We start from the raw sequence: 17713 nt of genomic DNA on the forward strand, positions 1-17713 counted from the left end.
AAAAAAAAAAAAAAAGAATTAGATATATTTTGAAGAAATATCTATTAGGATCCTGTGGAACATAACAAAGATGGTAAATGGACAGAAGTAAAAGAAAGAATACAAAGTTCAAATGTAGAGAATATGAAATGAGAAGAAGTAACAGCCAGACAGACTGAAACAAAGTTAAGAAAAGCTCGTAATTGGAAAACCCCAGGCCCAGATGCAGCACCTAACTTCTGGCTAAAAGTATTAACATCTTTACATGAAGATTTAGCCAAGAGTAGAAACTATTTATTTGCGCACCCCGAACACAGACACCAACTTGGCTAACAACAGGAAAAACAATACTCGTACTTAAAAGCGAAGTTGCAAACTATCCTAAAAACTACAGACCGATAACTTGATTTCCGATGAGGTATAAAATATATAATGGAATTGATGCCGATAGAATCAATAGTCATATAGAAGAAAACTCCATCATGGCAATAGAACAAAAGGGTAACAAAAGAAAGTGATATGAAAGAAAGGCTCATTCGTTGTTAAATAAAGTTCATAATGGTGAACTGTAAAAAGGGGAAGAATTTAAGTATGACATGGACAGACTACAAAAAAAGCATTTGACAATATTCCACATGCAAAGATAAAATAGTGCTTAAAAATGTATAAGATAAACCCTACACTGATCGATTACGTTATGGCAACCATGAAACAGTGGCAAAACATTCTGCAGTTAAGCCATGACAAAGGGGGATATCCCAGGGTTACCATTTGTCACCGTTGCTCTTTTGTCTTGCCCTTAACCCATTAAGCTGTCTTAAACTTAACAGATTAGGTCATGGCTACAATTTGGCACCCAGAAAACAAAAAGTGTAAAGACTTTTCATCTTCTTTTTGTGGATGACTTAAAAACTGCATAGTTCAGCAGATAAGGATTTGAAACACAACTGCAAGTGGCCAAACTTTTTCAGATGATATAAGAATGCCGTTTGGTCTTGACAAATGTGCAAAAGCAACCTTTAGAGCACAAAAGCTGTGGCATGAAGAAAACATCAGCCTGGGAAAGGAATGTGATATAAAAGAACTTGAGCAAGAGGGAGTGTATAAATATCTGGTTACTGATGAAGGATCAAGAATAAAACATGAACAAATGTGAATAAAACTTAGTAAGGAACATTTTAGAAGACTAAAATTAATACTAAAAACAGCACTGACATCTAGGAACAAAGGCCAAGCTATACTGTTGCTGCAGCAGCCACTTCCTCTCTCCATCCCTCTTCTTTTCTTTTGTGTTTTTTATGCCAGGGTTTGGACATTTATACATATTTTTTGTTCCTCTTATTGTCCTTTCATGGTTTAGCCTCCCTCTCTCTTTTGGCATGAAAGCTGTTAAAGGGTTCACTCCCATATCTGCCTTTTTAGTCAGCTCAGTCTGAGCCGACTGACTTTTATGGTGTGTGGAAGGTACCCTGACGTTTTGGAAGCTGGCCGGCCGTTACGTCCTTAGCAGGATATAACCTGGACAGCTAAGGCTACAGCAATGATCAATATGATGAATCTCTAAATGTTTAGCAGCAATAGGGCTGACTAAAACTATAGCTGCTGGATCAGGTTTGGGAAGAACACATAAAAATGTAAAAGACTGAGGAACTTTCTACATTACCTACCTTTTTAGGGGAAGCTGGCTGATTATCAAGCAGATTGCATGCAGTGCCACACACTTCATCCAAAGCTGGCAGAACTGGAGGAATGGGTTAAGGTTCGGGAAATTCCTTCTGTAACAGTTTACAGTATTTCCTGAAGAACTGAGAACCTTCAGTGTTCACAAACTGAAAACACTGGCATGTTCTGTAAATAGTCTCAGAGAAAGAGAAACACGAACAGGGAAAATCATAAAGTTCTCTTGAGTCTGAATCAGAAATCTGAGGAGAAAACTCTATCTGTCCATTCATCTTCCAGTCCAGATTCAGAATCTTGAATCTCTTCAGGAAAAGAGGTATCCTCTTTCTTTTACCAGAAACAGCCATAAAAAGAAGGACAGCCTGAATAAAACCCTGTGCCAGACCCAGTAAACTATTCCTGTCTAATCTCAGGTTGAGTAGCTACATATTTAGTTTTCAGTTTCTTTTTGGCAGGAAAAATGGGACCAATAGTGTTATTACTGGTAACAGCAACTTTCCTAGGGATGAGCACAACATTCTGACAGAACAGGAACGTCTTCCCTGTTACCTCTCCCAGGGCCAACATGAGTGGCTCTCCCTTGCCCACTGAAGGAACCGCAACAGAACACAGGACATGGCTAACCCACAGTCTGTAGTGGGCTGTAGGTGATACACCACAGGGATCTGGGGTAAAAGATGAGTGGTCCAAGAAACAAACAATGACCTCATCAGAGTCACCCGCCTGTGGCTAAGGTAAATTGATAGCCTTCAGTGGTGGGGAAAGGCTGTTTGCTTAACCTTTTCTTTTTCTTTTTGTGGCTAGAAGGACCAACGGCGAGACCACTAGTTTGTTCCATGGGCAAGCTGAAAACATTTCCTCTTTCCTGGGGAAAATAAACAGCAAAAGCCAGTAAAATTAAAAGTTACTTTTTTCACAAAAAATACTGCAAAAAGCACTTTAAAATACTTTGTTAGCCCCCAAAATTAAAAATGGTTTTCAATTACTTTAAACAATGTTTAAACTGAAAGGAAAAAAGAGCAATCTTGTTTAAGAGTACAATACAGTCTCATGACAGTCTGTTTCAAAGAAAACTTATCTGTCAGGCAAAGAAACAGCACAAGCCAACCGTCAATCCTCAAAATCCTCAGAGGAGTGTACTTCTCAGTGGCAGGAAGGTTGTGAATGGTTTGGTGCCCAAACTTGTCTTTTTAGTCAGCTCAGCTCAATCTGATTGTTTGGGAGCGTGAAAGTATGGAAGTTGGTCAGCTGTTCTATCCTATGCATTATATAACCCATACAGCTAAGGCTACTACAGCAGTGATCATTATGATAAACATACTGATGTTGTCTCCCATACAAAATTACTAGGTATGACAATAGATGACAAACTCGATCCTCACAACTGTAATAACAACAAAAAATACATAAAAATTAGGAATACTTTACAGATCTAAACACAAACAGTACAGCTACTCTTGCAGACACTCTACTCCTATCCTCCCTGCTTTATGGAGCCATAGTTCTCACCAACTTATAGACCTCCCTAAAACAAAAACTGAAATATGCTATAACAAAATTGTAAAATTAGCAATAAATGCCTCCCATCTCAAACACTGCTGCTTACCACTTAAACTTGAACTTTCTAATCACCTAACCTTTGTACATCTACTTACAAAACATAAAAGTGCACATTGGCCATCATCCTGTCCTGCCCTGAAATCCCTTCTCCATAGCTACCACCCGAACAGATCTGTCCAGTCAGAAGACAAACAACTCCTTTCTATTCATAAACCTAATAAGTGAGGGGCAAAGCCTCTACTTTCATCTCACAGCCAAAACTTGTAGCTCACGTTTAGCCATCAGAACAACCTCTTCCATGCTTTTAAACATACTTTAAAAGACTCCCTTTTTAACTACTGGCTGTGCTCTTCTTCTAACTCAGGATGAACCCTTCCTACCGTAAAATCCCCCTTTCCCTACCACACATACCCTTTATCCTTTCCATCTCTACTCATCTTCTTATCTGACTTTTTTATAACTACTATTCTGCTATATAATCTTAGCTGTTCTTGAAGCTGAAATACTTTTTGATTTTTCTTATATCTGTTTAACAACTCTTAGGTTTTACCACATTGCTGACATCTAGTTTTAACTGTACTACACATCCATAGTTTTATGTACGCAGACATATGTCCTTCTTAACATCTCCTATCGATGAGGTTGGCATAATGGTTAAGATATTTGCCTTTAGACACAAGTGCAGGGTTTGATTCTCACATGGGTTAATTGGCTAGGGCTTAAAATAGCCCACAAAGGCAGCTAGCCTAGTATGAACCTATGAACTTCAGAGAATTATACATATTTTAAAGGATGAAAAAAGTAGTTACCTTGTCTGCCTTCATCATTTGTGAACAACCCTGTGTCACTGCTGCAAATACTGCTGGTTTCACTGAAAGAAAAAAGGCAGGAGTGATTAAATACAAAACAATGCAAATACTTCATTGCTCTAGCTTTCTGGGTTATATCAGAATATCACAAATATCTAGGTTTTGAGTTACTGCCACTTAAAGCAAAAGCAGAGACAACTTACAGTACAGAGGTGTACTTTTGTGAGATTACCTGCTAAACAACTGGCATAAAATGAAAGGTCCTACCTCTGCCACTAACAGCACCTGTGTTCCACTAATGGACCATTAGCTGGAATACTAGTGGGGACAACAATGAGTGTAGTATGCACTCTCCTTTTCTTAGGAAATGGCCCCTAGAAGAGGCCACAGATTCTAGCCTAGGCAGAATGGTGCAGAGGAACATGTGAGGATCACCTGTAGGGAAAGCCACATACTTGGTGGAGCCCATGTAAAGGTCTCGTTAGCATCACTACACATCCTGCATGAAGGGTAATTAGAATAATACGGCAAACAATAAAAACAAAAATCCATGTAGACAGCCTAGAGTACCAGAAAGTCCAGACCTTCTCTCCACCCAGCAACTATATAAAGATATCTATATCAGGAGGGGCTAATACCACATTCTAGGGCAAGGGTGAGAAAGTTATTCATGATACATTTTCTAAAAAGTCAAAAGGGATAGCATCATGATTAAGAGTATTGATGGGTACTACTACAAAGCACCAAAATAATACTAACAATGAAAAAAAAAACATTGTAAACTTTGTGACACTGCCATTAGTGTCAAAGTCTGGAAATTACTTATAACTACTAGAACTAGACATTCAAGAAGTATAGGCAACATTACTCTACTATAATGGACCAGATAGATTCTACCATGTCAGGGGCTGCAACAAGGTTTATCTGTTTAGAAGCAAAAGTGTAATACACTGAACAAGGTTTGTCGGAACCGGGAGGCAGATTCATCCACAGCCTAATTTTCAAAAGTAATTGGGTACTAATATTAGCAGCAATTAAACAGATTACAGAATATATGCTACCAATGACAGAAAAGCCTTGAAAGTCTTATGACTTCCTCATGTTATTTTAAACACCTTTACTGAACTATCACTGAAGATGTAGGCAAATATACATTTACATAAAATAAAACAAACACTGTTAACATGTTCACAATTTCAAACATACATGCTTTTATACAATTATCATCAATCAGCATTACATAAATTGATCAATACCTGCCTTCCCTTAAACATTATTCCTCCTTCAAAACATTATACTGCATGTACAGTACCCATAATTTCCATTTTCCCATGTAGTTTGCTTCTACTCTTTTCTAAAGATCTTGCTTCCAGTTCCTTTATCTCTGTTCAATCTTTACTACCTCAGGTACAGTGGCTTAAGGCTTTGATTTCCATTTTCTAGTAACTGCTTTTTTGGCAATCACCAGAATTAAACTTAACAAGGCATTACTATGTCTAGGCAATTAAAATCCTGTATCCCAACTCAAAAATTATTTTCCTTAGTTACACCCATTTGCTCACCCAGTACTTCCAGCAGTGTACTCAGTAAGAAATTTTTAAAGCTTGCCAACTCATTACACTCCCAAAACATATGTTCCCAGTTACATCTTTCTTTCCCATCACACCTCCAACATTTGACATCTACCTGATGAATAATTCTTTGGAACCTGCTCCGGATATAAAATACCTATGCAAACACTTTCAAGCATAAATCATAAATCTTCTAGACTTTGTTGCATATTTGGTAGCCATACACATGCCCTCCCAGTGTTCCCTTGTGAACTGATTATCCAATCTCTTTTCTCAATGTTTTCTTGCCTCCTCTAATTTATTCCTATAGTTATAATGCAATATTTTATATGTCCTGTTAATTATCACTTTTTTAACAACAACGTCTGTTCCAAGATTCAACTAAAAACTACCACATCAGGTCTTTCATTTACGACTACCCTCTCTCTTTCTCTTTACCTATACTCTGAAATCAATCCTTGATAAATCCTTGATAGCGTAGACAATCTCTAACTTGTGGTCCAAAAGTCTTCTTGGCCTCTTCCCATTCTATTACCTTTCCCTCTGTAGTTACTTGCTCCCAACACCTTGGTCCCTTTGCCAGTTTTCTCCAGCAAATTCCAGCCCCCTCTTGCCTATTCTCTGCACCCCTGATTGCACTCATCCCAATCGGCAGAATCTCCATTCTCCGTTCCCATGCTGGCTTAATTCATAGAATACTTTTTGCTACTTTACAAATATAGTACTCTGTACTGCTGTTAATTCTTCTTCAGAATCTGCATCCAAAATCCTAGTATCTCCTTGTTTCTTGAATTTTCTTCATGCTTCATCATCATCCCCTTCCACTTTGAATTATAGGTTTCTGCTTGTGTTATGCACGAGCCTTAACCGTATAGCTTTAAAATACCCCTTCAAATCAGGTAATCCTAAACCACACAGTTCTAATGGAAGGATAGAAAAGTTGTGTAAAATCTTACCATAACCATAGTTGTCCTTCTCTTCCATGTTGCAGTATTCATCACATATAGGTTCACTCCTCTAGCTACCCGAACGTCCAGCCAATATACAAAAGTTTTCAGTCACCGAATGGTGCGTGGGACGTCTAACGTGGCTTGTACAACATGGGCCATTCAACTGACGTCTGCAGGCACCAGCCCTCAGAACTGTAAGACCTGGTCGGAACCAGTCCTAGCAAGGGTAGTGCTAGCCCTGTTCCATCCAGAAAAGGAAATGTTGCATAGCAGGAGGGGTAAGTGGGTGAGAAGGAATACTGGAACATAGAAGAGAAGGACATCTATGGTTATTGTACGATTTTACACAACGTTTCTATGTCCTTCTATTGACATGTTGCAGTAGTCAACACATATGGGTGGGAGCCAAAGCTCACTGTGAAGAAGCGGGAAGTGGCCTAGCAGAGTTCTCCAGGAATCCATGGAGGATGGACCTGGAAAACCCAGCTCTGGCCCTAAAAATGAGGACTAACTTGAAGTGTTTGGTGAAGGTGTGCACTGAAGACCAAGTGGCTGCTTCCAGTATGGTGGATGTATCCAAACCCCTGAAGAAGGCCCCTGAGGAGGCCATTACCCTGGTTGAGTGTGCTTTGGCAGTACCCTGCAGGGATTTCCCATGGTGTTTGTAGCAGAAGGTGATAGTTTTGGAAATCCATGTTGAAATAGTTTGTTTAGTTACTGCCTTCCCTACGGCCCTTGGTTGGAAGGAGATGAACAGTTAATCAGCTTATCTGACGGACTTGGTTTTGTGCAGATAATATCCGAGTTGTCTGTGCACACCCAGAAAATGGAGTACTCTCTCACTGTCTCCCTGCGGGTTAGTAAAGAAGGCTGGTAGGTGGATGGCCTGATTTAGGGAGAAGTCATTCACCACCTTGGGCATGAAGGAGGAGTTAGTTCTAAGAGTAACCCTTGCAGTGTGGAATACTAAGAAGGGTGGAATAGCTATCAGGGCTTGCAGTTCTGACACTCTCCTGGCTGAGGTCAAGGCCATGAGGAGGACAGTCTTCCATGTGCAATGTTTTAGGGAAGCTTTATCTGCTGGCTCAAATGGAGGAAGTGTGAGCTGCTCTAAAACATAGTTGAGGTCCCATGGGGGGAGAGGGTTTCTTGGGTAGTCTGAGGTGAAGGAGCCCTTTAAGGAATAATTTCGCTGGTAGTCTGGAAGCTGGGGGGGGGGTGGATCCAGTGGCAGGAATATTTAAATAGCAAAAGTACAGTTGTGTACACTTACCATAAATGTAGATGTTCAAGTGTATTCACTGTTGCAGTCATTACATTTGGGTAATCTGCTGGCAGGTTGCCCTCAGTCGGCCTGAATTCCAAAGTCTTGGGTCCTGCATCAGTTGCAGTCTCCTCTTCCATGACGTCAGTCGTCAGTGGTATAAAACAAGCAGCCACCACCATTTTCTTTAGTTTTTCTTGCCCCAGATGTCAGGTGCCCCCCAAAAAGGTACAAAAATATATATATAAAAACTATATATACATGCATCAATATAAACTTTACCTTCATCTACAAGCAAATACACCACATAGGTCGCAGAAGATAGAGAAGGAAAGATAAACTCCAGAATGAAAGGGGGACGGCGGGCGGGTAACCTGGACTGCAACAGTGAATACACACGAACATCTACATTTATGGTAAGTGTACACAACTGTACAATGTTCTTCGTGTTTCACTGTTGCAGTCATTACATTTGGGTAGAATCCCAAAGCTATGGATGGGAGGCTGGAGCTAAACAGCATTAGGTGCGGCTATAAGGCCCTGCAGAACTGCAGTGGCAAAGCCTGCCCTGGACTTAGAGTAGAGAGGCAAATGATAATGCTTTGTAAAGGTGTGAACAGAACTCCAAGTAGCAGCCTCTAGAATGTCTTTGGTTGGTACTCCTCTGAGAAAGGCTGCTGAAGTAGCTGCAGCTCTGGTGGAATGAGACCTAATGCCCTTGGGCACAGGTTTGCCATGGTGTAAGTAGCAGAAACAAATGCAGTGGCTAATCCACTTTGAAATAGCCTTTCCTTTTGATCCTGCAGCATATGTCAATAGTAATTGCTCAGTTTTTCTTAGAGCTTTAGTCCTGCTCAAGTAGAATCTTAGCTGTCTGTGTACGTCCAAGGAATGCAGAAGTCTCTCCCCCTTGTTCTGAGGATTTGGGTAAAAGGTTGGCAGATGAATAGTTTGGTTAAGAGCCACACTGGAAACCACATTAGGCATAAATGAAGGATTTGTCCTCAGAGACACCCTTGTCTGGGTAAAATATGATAAAAGGCTCCACAAGCTCTGAGACTCTTCTTGCTGAAGTATTTTCTAGTAGCAGAGATGTTTTCCATGATAAGAACTTTATATAAGCAGTAGCAGCTGGTTCAAATGGAGGCAGGGTGAGCTTTTCCAACACATAATTGAGGTCCCATGCAGGTATTGGTGATCCTCTAGGAGGCCTTTAATTTTTGGCTCCTCTAAGATACTGCTTTAGTAAAGGATGAGGGAAGATTGGTGGCTCTGTATTGTAATGAGCCGAAATGGCAGAGGCATGTATTTTAATTGATGAGAAATATAGGTCTTTGTCAAGCATCGCAGTCAAGTATTGTAATATCTGAGGAATATTTGGTTCTGCTGTATCAGTTCCTTGTGCTTGAGTCCAAGCACAGAATCTCTTCCATTTATCAGCATAAGATTTTCTAATACTAGGCCTTCTGGCTTCCAAAATGACATCCATCACAGCTTTACTGAGAGATGTTGTTTGTATAAAGTACAGTTTTGTACCTACCATAAATGTAGATGTTCGAAGATCCACATTGCTGCAGTCATAACTTAGGGTAGTCCGCTGTCCTCGGTCGGCCCGAATACCAAAGTATTAGGCTGACATCGGTCATGGGCGCTCAGATCTGACATCAGAGCGTCAGGGTATTAAAGCGCATGACCGACGTCATATCTTCAGTCCTTTCTTGCCCCAGATGTCAGAAGGCCCTAAAAAGAAAGGCCACAGCCAAAAATAGAATACTTCCTAAAAGGCATGTACAAATAGCAGCTACCACCCAAACCATACAACCCTTCCTAACTACAGAGGGGAAGGAGGAAGGGTAAATTGGACTGCAGCAATGTGGATCTTCGAACATCTACATTTATGGTAGGTACAAAACTGTACTATGTTCTTCATCTCACATTGCTGCAGTCATAACTTATGGGTAGAATCCCAAAGCAGAGGTAAAGGGAGGCTGGCAAAATCATAAAGCATTGGGAGCTGCCAAAATGCCCTGTAAGATTGCAGTGGCAAATCCAGCCCTAGATTTGGAATAAAGAGGAAGATGGTAATGTTTAGAAAAAGTATGCACTGAACTCCAAGTAGCTGCTTCCAAAATATCTTTAGTAGCTACTCCCCTTAAAAAAGCAATAGAAGTGGCAGTAGCCCTAGTGGAGTGAGGTCTGATTATCTCCTTACCATGATGAGAATAACAAAAAGCAATACAAAGGCCAATCCACTTAGAAATAGTTTGTTTTGAAACAGGTTTCCCCTGAGAACCCAAAGCAAAAGAAACAAACAACTGCTGAGACTGTCTGAACCCTTTAGTCCTGCTCAAATAATAACGCAACTGCCTGTGAATATCCAAAGTGTGCAAAATTTTCCCCCCTTTATTTTGGGGATCTGCATAAAAAGTAGGCAAATGAATTGATTGGTTCAAGGCCACATTTGAAACCACTTTAGGCATAAAAGAAGGGTTAGTACGCAGAGATACCCTATCCTTATGAAAAATTAGGAAGGGTTCAACTGCCATAAGAGCCTGTAATTCAGAAACCCTTCTAGCAGACGTAATGGCCAACAAAAAAGCAGTCTTCCAAGACAAAAACTTTAACTCAGCAGTAGCTGCAGGTTCAAAAGGAGGTAAAGTAAGTTTTCCAACACAAAATTGAGATCCCAGGCAGGAGTAGGAGCTCTACGTGGGGGTCTTATGTTCTTTGCCCCTCTAAGAAATTGCTTAAACAAAGGATGAGAGAATAATGGTGGGTCACAGTCATAGTGAGCAGAAATGGCTGCAGCATGAACTTTTATAGAGGAGAAAGACAAACCCTTGTCTAATAATTCTGTAAGATATTGAAGAGAAACACTTAAATCAGGCCTGGAAACATCAAAGCTCTTTGTTTTGCTCCAAATTAAAAATCTCCTCCATTTATCAGCATAAACTTTCCTTGTACTAGGCCTTCTGGCCTCCAAAATAACATTCAAAACTTGTTCTGGAAGCTGCGACCCTCCAGGTTCTAGAACAGAATACGCCAGGCTGTTAGATGCAGGGACTGAATCCTGATATTGAGGAAATGATTGCCCTCCTGAGACAAAAGGTGCGGAATCGAAGGCAAAGGCCATGGAGGTTCCCGTACTAAACTTCTCAGCAGAGGGTACCAGTGCTGTCGAGGCCAATCTGGAGCTATTAAAATCATGGAGGGCTTGTCTTCTCTGACCTTCAAGAGTACCTTGGGGAGGAGAGGCAGAGGCGGAAAGGCATAGACGTGAAGATTGCTCCAACTGAATGATAGAGCATCCACTTTCCAAGCTGTGGGATGAAACATTTTTGTGCAAAACTTTGGCAACTGGAAATTTAGTGGAGAAGCGAACAGATCTATGTCTGGAGTTCCCCATATCACTGTCAACTTTCGAAATACATGAGGATCCAATTTCCACTCGTGGGGATCCACTATCTGTCTGCTCAAAACATCTGCTAAGGAGTTCTGTGCTCCTGGTAGAAACCTTGCCTGAAGATTGAGGTGTAAACTGAGAGCAGTCTCCCACAAAATCATTTCTTGCCTGCAAAGAGGGTACGAATGGGTTCCCCCTTGCTTGTTGATGTACCACATGACAGTTGTGTTGTCTGTTTGAATCAACACTTGCCCTGGGTGAAGTAAATCCTTGAAAGCCATCAATGCAAATTGGACTGCTAACATCTCCTTCAAGTTGATATGTAAATGTTGAAGTCTGGCAGGCCACGTGTCTTGAACCCATTTTCCATTGAGGTGTGCTCCCCATGCCTTGTCCGAGGCATCTGTCATTAGAATCTGACTCGCCTCTGGTCGGGTCACAGAGAGTCCCTTGTTTAGGTGACATTCCTGAGCCCACCACAAAAATTCCTTTTGAATGCAAGGTATTATTTGAATGACAGTGTCCAGATCTTGGCAGTGTTGTGTCCATACATTTTTGAGATACCATTGTAGCTTCCTCATATGCAGTTTGGCATTGGGAAGCACCAGAATACAAGATGCCATGAACCCCAAGGCTTGAAGGACTGTCCTTGCAGTCAGCCTGGACCGTAGAGACAATTGATGGAAGTAAAGTGTTAGGTTCTTTTGCTTGTCCGGGGTCAAAAGGCCATCTGGGAAGCTGTATTCAGTCTCACACCCAGAAAGCACATTTCCTGAGAGGGTACTAGACTGGACTTTGTTTCGTTCACAGAATACCCTAGGCACCTTAACACTGCCATCACATACTGTAGATGATGAAGAAGTCGTGCATTTTCTTGAGCAAGAATCAGGCAATCGTCCAAATAAGGATAAATTTGTATTCCTCTTAACCTTAAGAAGGCTATCACTGGAGCCAGAACCTTTGTGAACACCCTGGCAGTAGATAAGCCAAAGGGCAATGCAGAGAACTGATAATGTAAAGTCCCAGCCAAAACGCAGGTATCTCCTGCAACTGGGCCTGATAGGAACATGAAGATAAGCCTCTTTGAGATCCAGAGTTACCATCCAGTGATCTTTGCCCAACAGAGGTAGAAGTTGTTGCAACGTCAACATTTTGAATTTTGGAATGTCCAGGTATGTGTTGAGGATAGATAAATCCAAAATCGGCCTCCAAGTGTTTCCTTTCTTTGGTACTAGAAACAGGCGAGAATAAAATCCTAGGCCCACTTCTGACAGAGGGACCTGCTGTATAGCCCCCATTTGAAGAAGTAAAGAAATCTGCTTGTGAGCCTCGACCCTTTGCTGAGGAGGAACGTCTGGCATGCCTTTGAAAGGAGGCAATGTATGGAAATAAAACTTGTAGCCTCGGTCTACAATGTCCAACACCCATTTGTCCTGGGTGACTAATAGCCAGTTTTGCTTGAAGAGTGCCAACTTTCCTCCCAAAGGAGCTGCCAGACAAGAAGAATCTGGCAGCTGAAGATGCAGGTCATTGGGCCTGTTTACGAAAGGACTGGCCCCTGCCCTCACCTGTAGATTGTGCAGGTGAACTCCATGTTCTAGGCCTGAAAGAACTCTGAGCTCTGCCCCTACCACGTCTAGATCTACCCCTAGACTGTAAATCAGAAGAAGGATAAGCCCATCCCTTAGTAGGCCAATTCCTGCTAAACTTAGGAGGCTGCACCTGCAAAAAATCTTTAACAGTCTGCATAGATTTAGCCTTGTCTTCCATTTTCTTCAAGACAGACTCCACAGGAGAACCAAACAAAACTTCAGACTGTAAAGGAGCATCCAAAATTCTAGTTTTAACATGCTCTGACAAATTCTGATCCTTAAGCCAGGCGTGCCTGCGAATAACTGAACCGGTGGCAGCCACCCTGGAAGAAGCCTGTAAAGCATCGAAACCACACTGCAAAGAATGCTTACCCACCTGTTCAGAGGCATGTACCAAATCCTGTAATTCCTTACACTCTATGCCCTCTGCCAAAGCATCCACTTTAGATTTTAGCTGAGTAAGGAGAAAATTCTGGTACTTCAACATATGAAACTGGCAATTCAAAGCCCTCATTGCTAAAGTGGAAGAGGTATACACTTTCTTACCCCATCTATCCAAAGCTCTAACATCTTTATCCACAGGAACAGGATTCTTTACAACAGAAGCCCTGACACCCTTAGGTCCCAGGCTAATAGTTTCTGGGTCAGCCCTTGGACTCTTATACAAATATTTATGAGCCTCAGGCACTCTGTAATACTTGTGTGGCTTAACTGGCGCAGGAGGCAAAGAGTCTGGATTAAGGGAAGCCTCGGAGAAAACGTCTTGAACAACATCCAAAACAGGAGGTATAGCCAAGGGCCTATGCTGTGGAAAAACAAAAATTCCCTAAGCCTCTTTCGGGAATCTGAGAAATCCTGACCTTCCCATTTAAAATGCTCCCTCATAGAATGCAGGGTTTCTGAAAAAGAAAAATCCTCTGGAGGAGAAGCAGAAGGAGTGGAATCCTCTGCGTCTGAATCAGAATAAGGAGGAAAATCCTGAATGTCTTCAGCCGAAGACTCTGAGTAATCTGAAGCTTGCTCCAAACTTTCCACCTCTGGCTCCACCCTAGGCCTCTTATCAGGAGGGGGCATAGAACCTCTGATTAAAGAAATTAAATCTTCTGCCATTTTAAGCATGTGTTTTTTAGGTACAGAACCTGCAGAACTAGGACTGACACCCGTGGAAGGCAAACCAGGCCTGCCTTTGGAAGGAGCTTTAGAGACAGAAGGAGAAGGCCTAACCACCTTAGGCAAGGAAGGGAGAACAGCAACCTGAGAGGCCCCCTCAGCCTGACCTGACTCCTGAGATGCCACATCTTGCAAAATTAAAGCCTCCCCCTGAGACTCAACTGAAACCTCGGCCGGATCCACAGATTCCACCGTAGTTTCTGAAGAACCAGCGTCCGGAATGGACGACTCATCCTGCCTGGACTTTAAAGATTTTTCTTTGCGCTTCTTCGCGGTAGCGGGCGTCGGAGGATCCGACGGCATATTATAATTACACCGCTTACCGAAGACAAGCCTAGCGCAATCTAACCTACGTTTAATGGTGCGCTTATTAAACCTAGCACAAAAGCGACACCCGACTACGTCGTGCTCAGGTCCCAAACAAGGAATATAATTATTCACTTTTTCTGACATCCGGAATTAACTGAGGCAAGAAAAAACAAAAATATTCCCCAACGGGGTACTTAGCCCAACTTGGTATCGGTCTGAAACTCAGAATACGAAAATTTCAGAACGCCGAACGGCACTTGCAAACGCTGCTTCTGCATCGGACCATGCGGCAAAAAAGACTGAGGATATGACGTCGGTCATGCACTTTAATACCCTGATGCTCTGATGTCAGATCTGAGCGCCCATGACCGACGTCAGCCTAATACTTTGGTATTCGGGCCGACCGAGGACAGCGGACTACCCTAAGTTATGACTGCAGCAATGTGAGATGAAGAACATCTACATGATCAGCCATGCTGCCAGGTTCAGTGTCTGAAGTTGATTGTGCAAGATCTGATTGTTTTGCTGGGACAGTAGTTGGTCTTTGAGGTAAGGTCCAAGCTGGGTATTGAGACAAGTTTCTTAGGATTGGGTACCAGTATTGGCAGGGCCAGTCTGGGGCAATTAGTATCATCTTTGGTTTCTCTTGTCTGACTTTTAGTAGTACCTTGGGAAGAAGAGGCAGAGGAGGAAAGGCATAAACTGATAGGTTTTCCAACTGAAGGATAGGGCGTCCACTTTCCATGCTTGTCTGTGATAAGTCCTTGTGCAGAATCTTTTCAATTGATAACTGTGAGGAGAGGCAAATAGATCTATGTCTGGGCTCCCCCATTTCTTTGTTATTATGCTGAAGACTTGTGGCTCTAGTTTCCACTCGTGAGGGTCCATAAGGTTTCTGCTTAAATCGTCTGCCAGAGTATTTTGTTTTCCTGGCAGGAATTGAGCTTGAAGATATATTTGGTAAGTAATCTGCAAAGGGGGTATGAGTGCGCACCCCCCCTGCCTGTTTATATACCACATAACCGTGGTGTTGTCCGTCTTTATCAGTAGTTGCCCTGGATGAAGTAAGTCCTTGAAGGCTGTCAGGGCATTTTGAACAGCTAGCATCTCTTTTTGGTTGATATGTAGATGTATTTGTTTTGGGGTCCATATGCCCTGAATGCATCTTCCCGCCATGTGGGCCCCCCAGGCATAATCTGATGCTTCTGTTGATAAGGTTTGGCTGGCAGGGGGTAGAGTGAAGGCCGTCCCATGTTTTGGTGACATGCCTTTGCCCACCATAGAAACTCCTGTTATAGGCAGGGAATGAGAGGAATCATTGTTTCCAGACTGTGACAATGTTGATTCCATAAACTTTTTAGGTACCACTGAAGTTTCCTCATATGCAGTCTTGCATATGGAATAAGTAGGATGCAGGATGCCATGAAGCCCAAAGCCTGCAGAGTTTGTCTTGCAGATAACTGGGTTTTTGTTGCCATCAGTTTGAAGTAAGTAGTCAGTTGCCTTTGTTTGTTTGGCGTGAGGTAAGCCATCTGGGCAGTTGTATTGAAGCTTGCACCCAGGAATGTTATCTTTTGAGAGGGTACCAGTTGTGATTTATTTTCGTTTATTGTGTACCCTAGGCATGTTAGAAGCCTTTTCACAAACGCCAGGTGTTGAAGAATGTCCTTTGTTCTCTGCTTGAATGAGACAGTTGTCCAAGTAAGGATATATTTGTACACTTCTTTGTCTGCAAAAAGCAATTACTGGTGCCAGGCACTTTGTAAAGACCCTGGGCACAGTAGATAAGCCAAAGGGCAGTGCAGAGAATTGGTAATGCATTAAGCCAGCCTTGAATCTGAGGTATCTTCTGCATGACTGCCTTATTGGGACATGCAGGTATGCCTCTTTTAGGTCTAATGTCATCAGCCAAGCATTCTTGCCCAGCATGGGCAGAAGCTGCTGCAAAGTCAGCATTTTGAATTTTGGAATGTCCAGGTATGTGTTCAATATCGATAAATCCAGTATTGGCCACCAGGCCTTGTCCTATCTGGGTACCAAGAACAGTCGAGTAAAAACCTTGTCCTTTTTCCTGTTCTGGTACTGGCTGAATGGCCCCCATATCCATGAGGGACGTAACCTGTTTCTGTGCCTCTGCCCACTGATTTTTTGGCAGATCCGGCCAACCATTTGCCATTGGCAGAGTACGGAAATGGAATCTGTATCCCTGTGATACTATGTTTAGCACCCACTTGTCCTGGATTATTAACTGCCAATTATGAGCAAAAAGTGCTAATTTTCCCCCTAAGGGTGCTGCCAAAAGATAGGTGCTTGGTGAAGGCAGAGGGAAGTAATTGGGACTGTTTTCTGTAGGTTTGCGCTTTATCTCCTCCAGATTTGGAGGTAGAAGCTCCCCATTGCTTTGACCTGTATGAATCTTGTGCCTTGTATCTGGAACCCTTAGGGTGTCTGGATTTGCCTCTGAGTTCTGTCTGACACAGGAAAGGACCAATTTCTTGTAGGCCAGTGTCTACTGACTCTTGGTGGCTGCATTTGTAAGAAGTCTTTTACAGTTTGCATAGACTTAGCTTTGTCTTCCATTTTCTTTAAAACTTCTTCTGCCTTAATACCAAACAGAGTATCATGCTGTAAAGGTGTATCCAATAATTTAGCTTTAACATGATCAGGCAAATTTTGCTCTTTTAGCCAGGCATGCCTCCTAATCACAGATCCAGTAACTGTGGCCCTGCGGGAGGCCTCTAAGGAATCAAAACCACATTGCAAAGTATGTTTTCCAACCTGTTCAGCTGCATGCAATAATTCCTGCAATTCTTTACTTTCTGCACAATCAGAAATCAACATCATTTTCTGTTTCAGCAATCCCATAACATGTTGTTGATACTTGAGCATATGAACTGGCAGTTTAAGGCCCTAACTGCCAAGGTTGCAGATGTATAAACCTTTTTTCCCCATCTATCCGGTGCCCTTGAATCTCTGTCAGAGGGGGTAGGATTTTTTGCTGTTGAGGCCTTAACTCCCTTTGGACCCTGTGAAATAGTTTCAGGATCAGCAGCAGAGTTTCTAAATAAAAATTTGTGAGTCAGGGACCCTGTAATATCTGTCTGGCTTGCTGGGAGCCGGAGGTAAGGAGTCAGGGGTCAAGCTCGACTCTGAAAACACATCATCCACAATGTCTAAAACAGGGGGTATTGCTAAAGGCCTGAGATGAGGGAGAAGAAGAAGGAAATCCCTGAGCCTCTTTTTTAATTTTGAGAAATCTTGACTCTCCCATTGAAAATGCTCCCTCAAAGTATGCAAGGTTTCTCCAAATTAATAATCCTCAGGAATTGATGAAGATGGTATAGACTCCTCTGCATCAGAATCCTCATAGGGATAGATAATTCCTGATCAGAAGAAATAGAAACCTGATCTGAAGATTCATAATCA

At 42.2% G+C, this 17713-nt stretch overlaps 1 protein-coding gene across 2 annotated transcripts in view; it reads right to left on the bottom strand.

Annotated features, from left to right (window-relative positions):
• The window catches only part of GPATCH2L (G-patch domain containing 2 like), a 2618649-nt gene that overhangs the window by 2089237 nt on the left and 511699 nt on the right, over positions 1-17713 (bottom strand). For both annotated transcript variants that reach the window (XM_044073870.1, XM_044073869.1), the window contains exon 3: positions 4029-4090. In XM_044073870.1, coding sequence (XP_043929805.1) covers positions 4029-4090 — 62 coding nt within the window. The remainder of the gene's footprint in view (positions 1-4028; positions 4091-17713) is intronic.

The sequence above is a fragment of the Protopterus annectens genome, chromosome 6.part0 (genome assembly GCF_019279795.1).
Source record: "Protopterus annectens isolate FY-2018-M chromosome 6.part0, PAN1.0, whole genome shotgun sequence".
NCBI classification, from domain to species: domain Eukaryota; kingdom Metazoa; phylum Chordata; order Ceratodontiformes; family Protopteridae; genus Protopterus; species Protopterus annectens.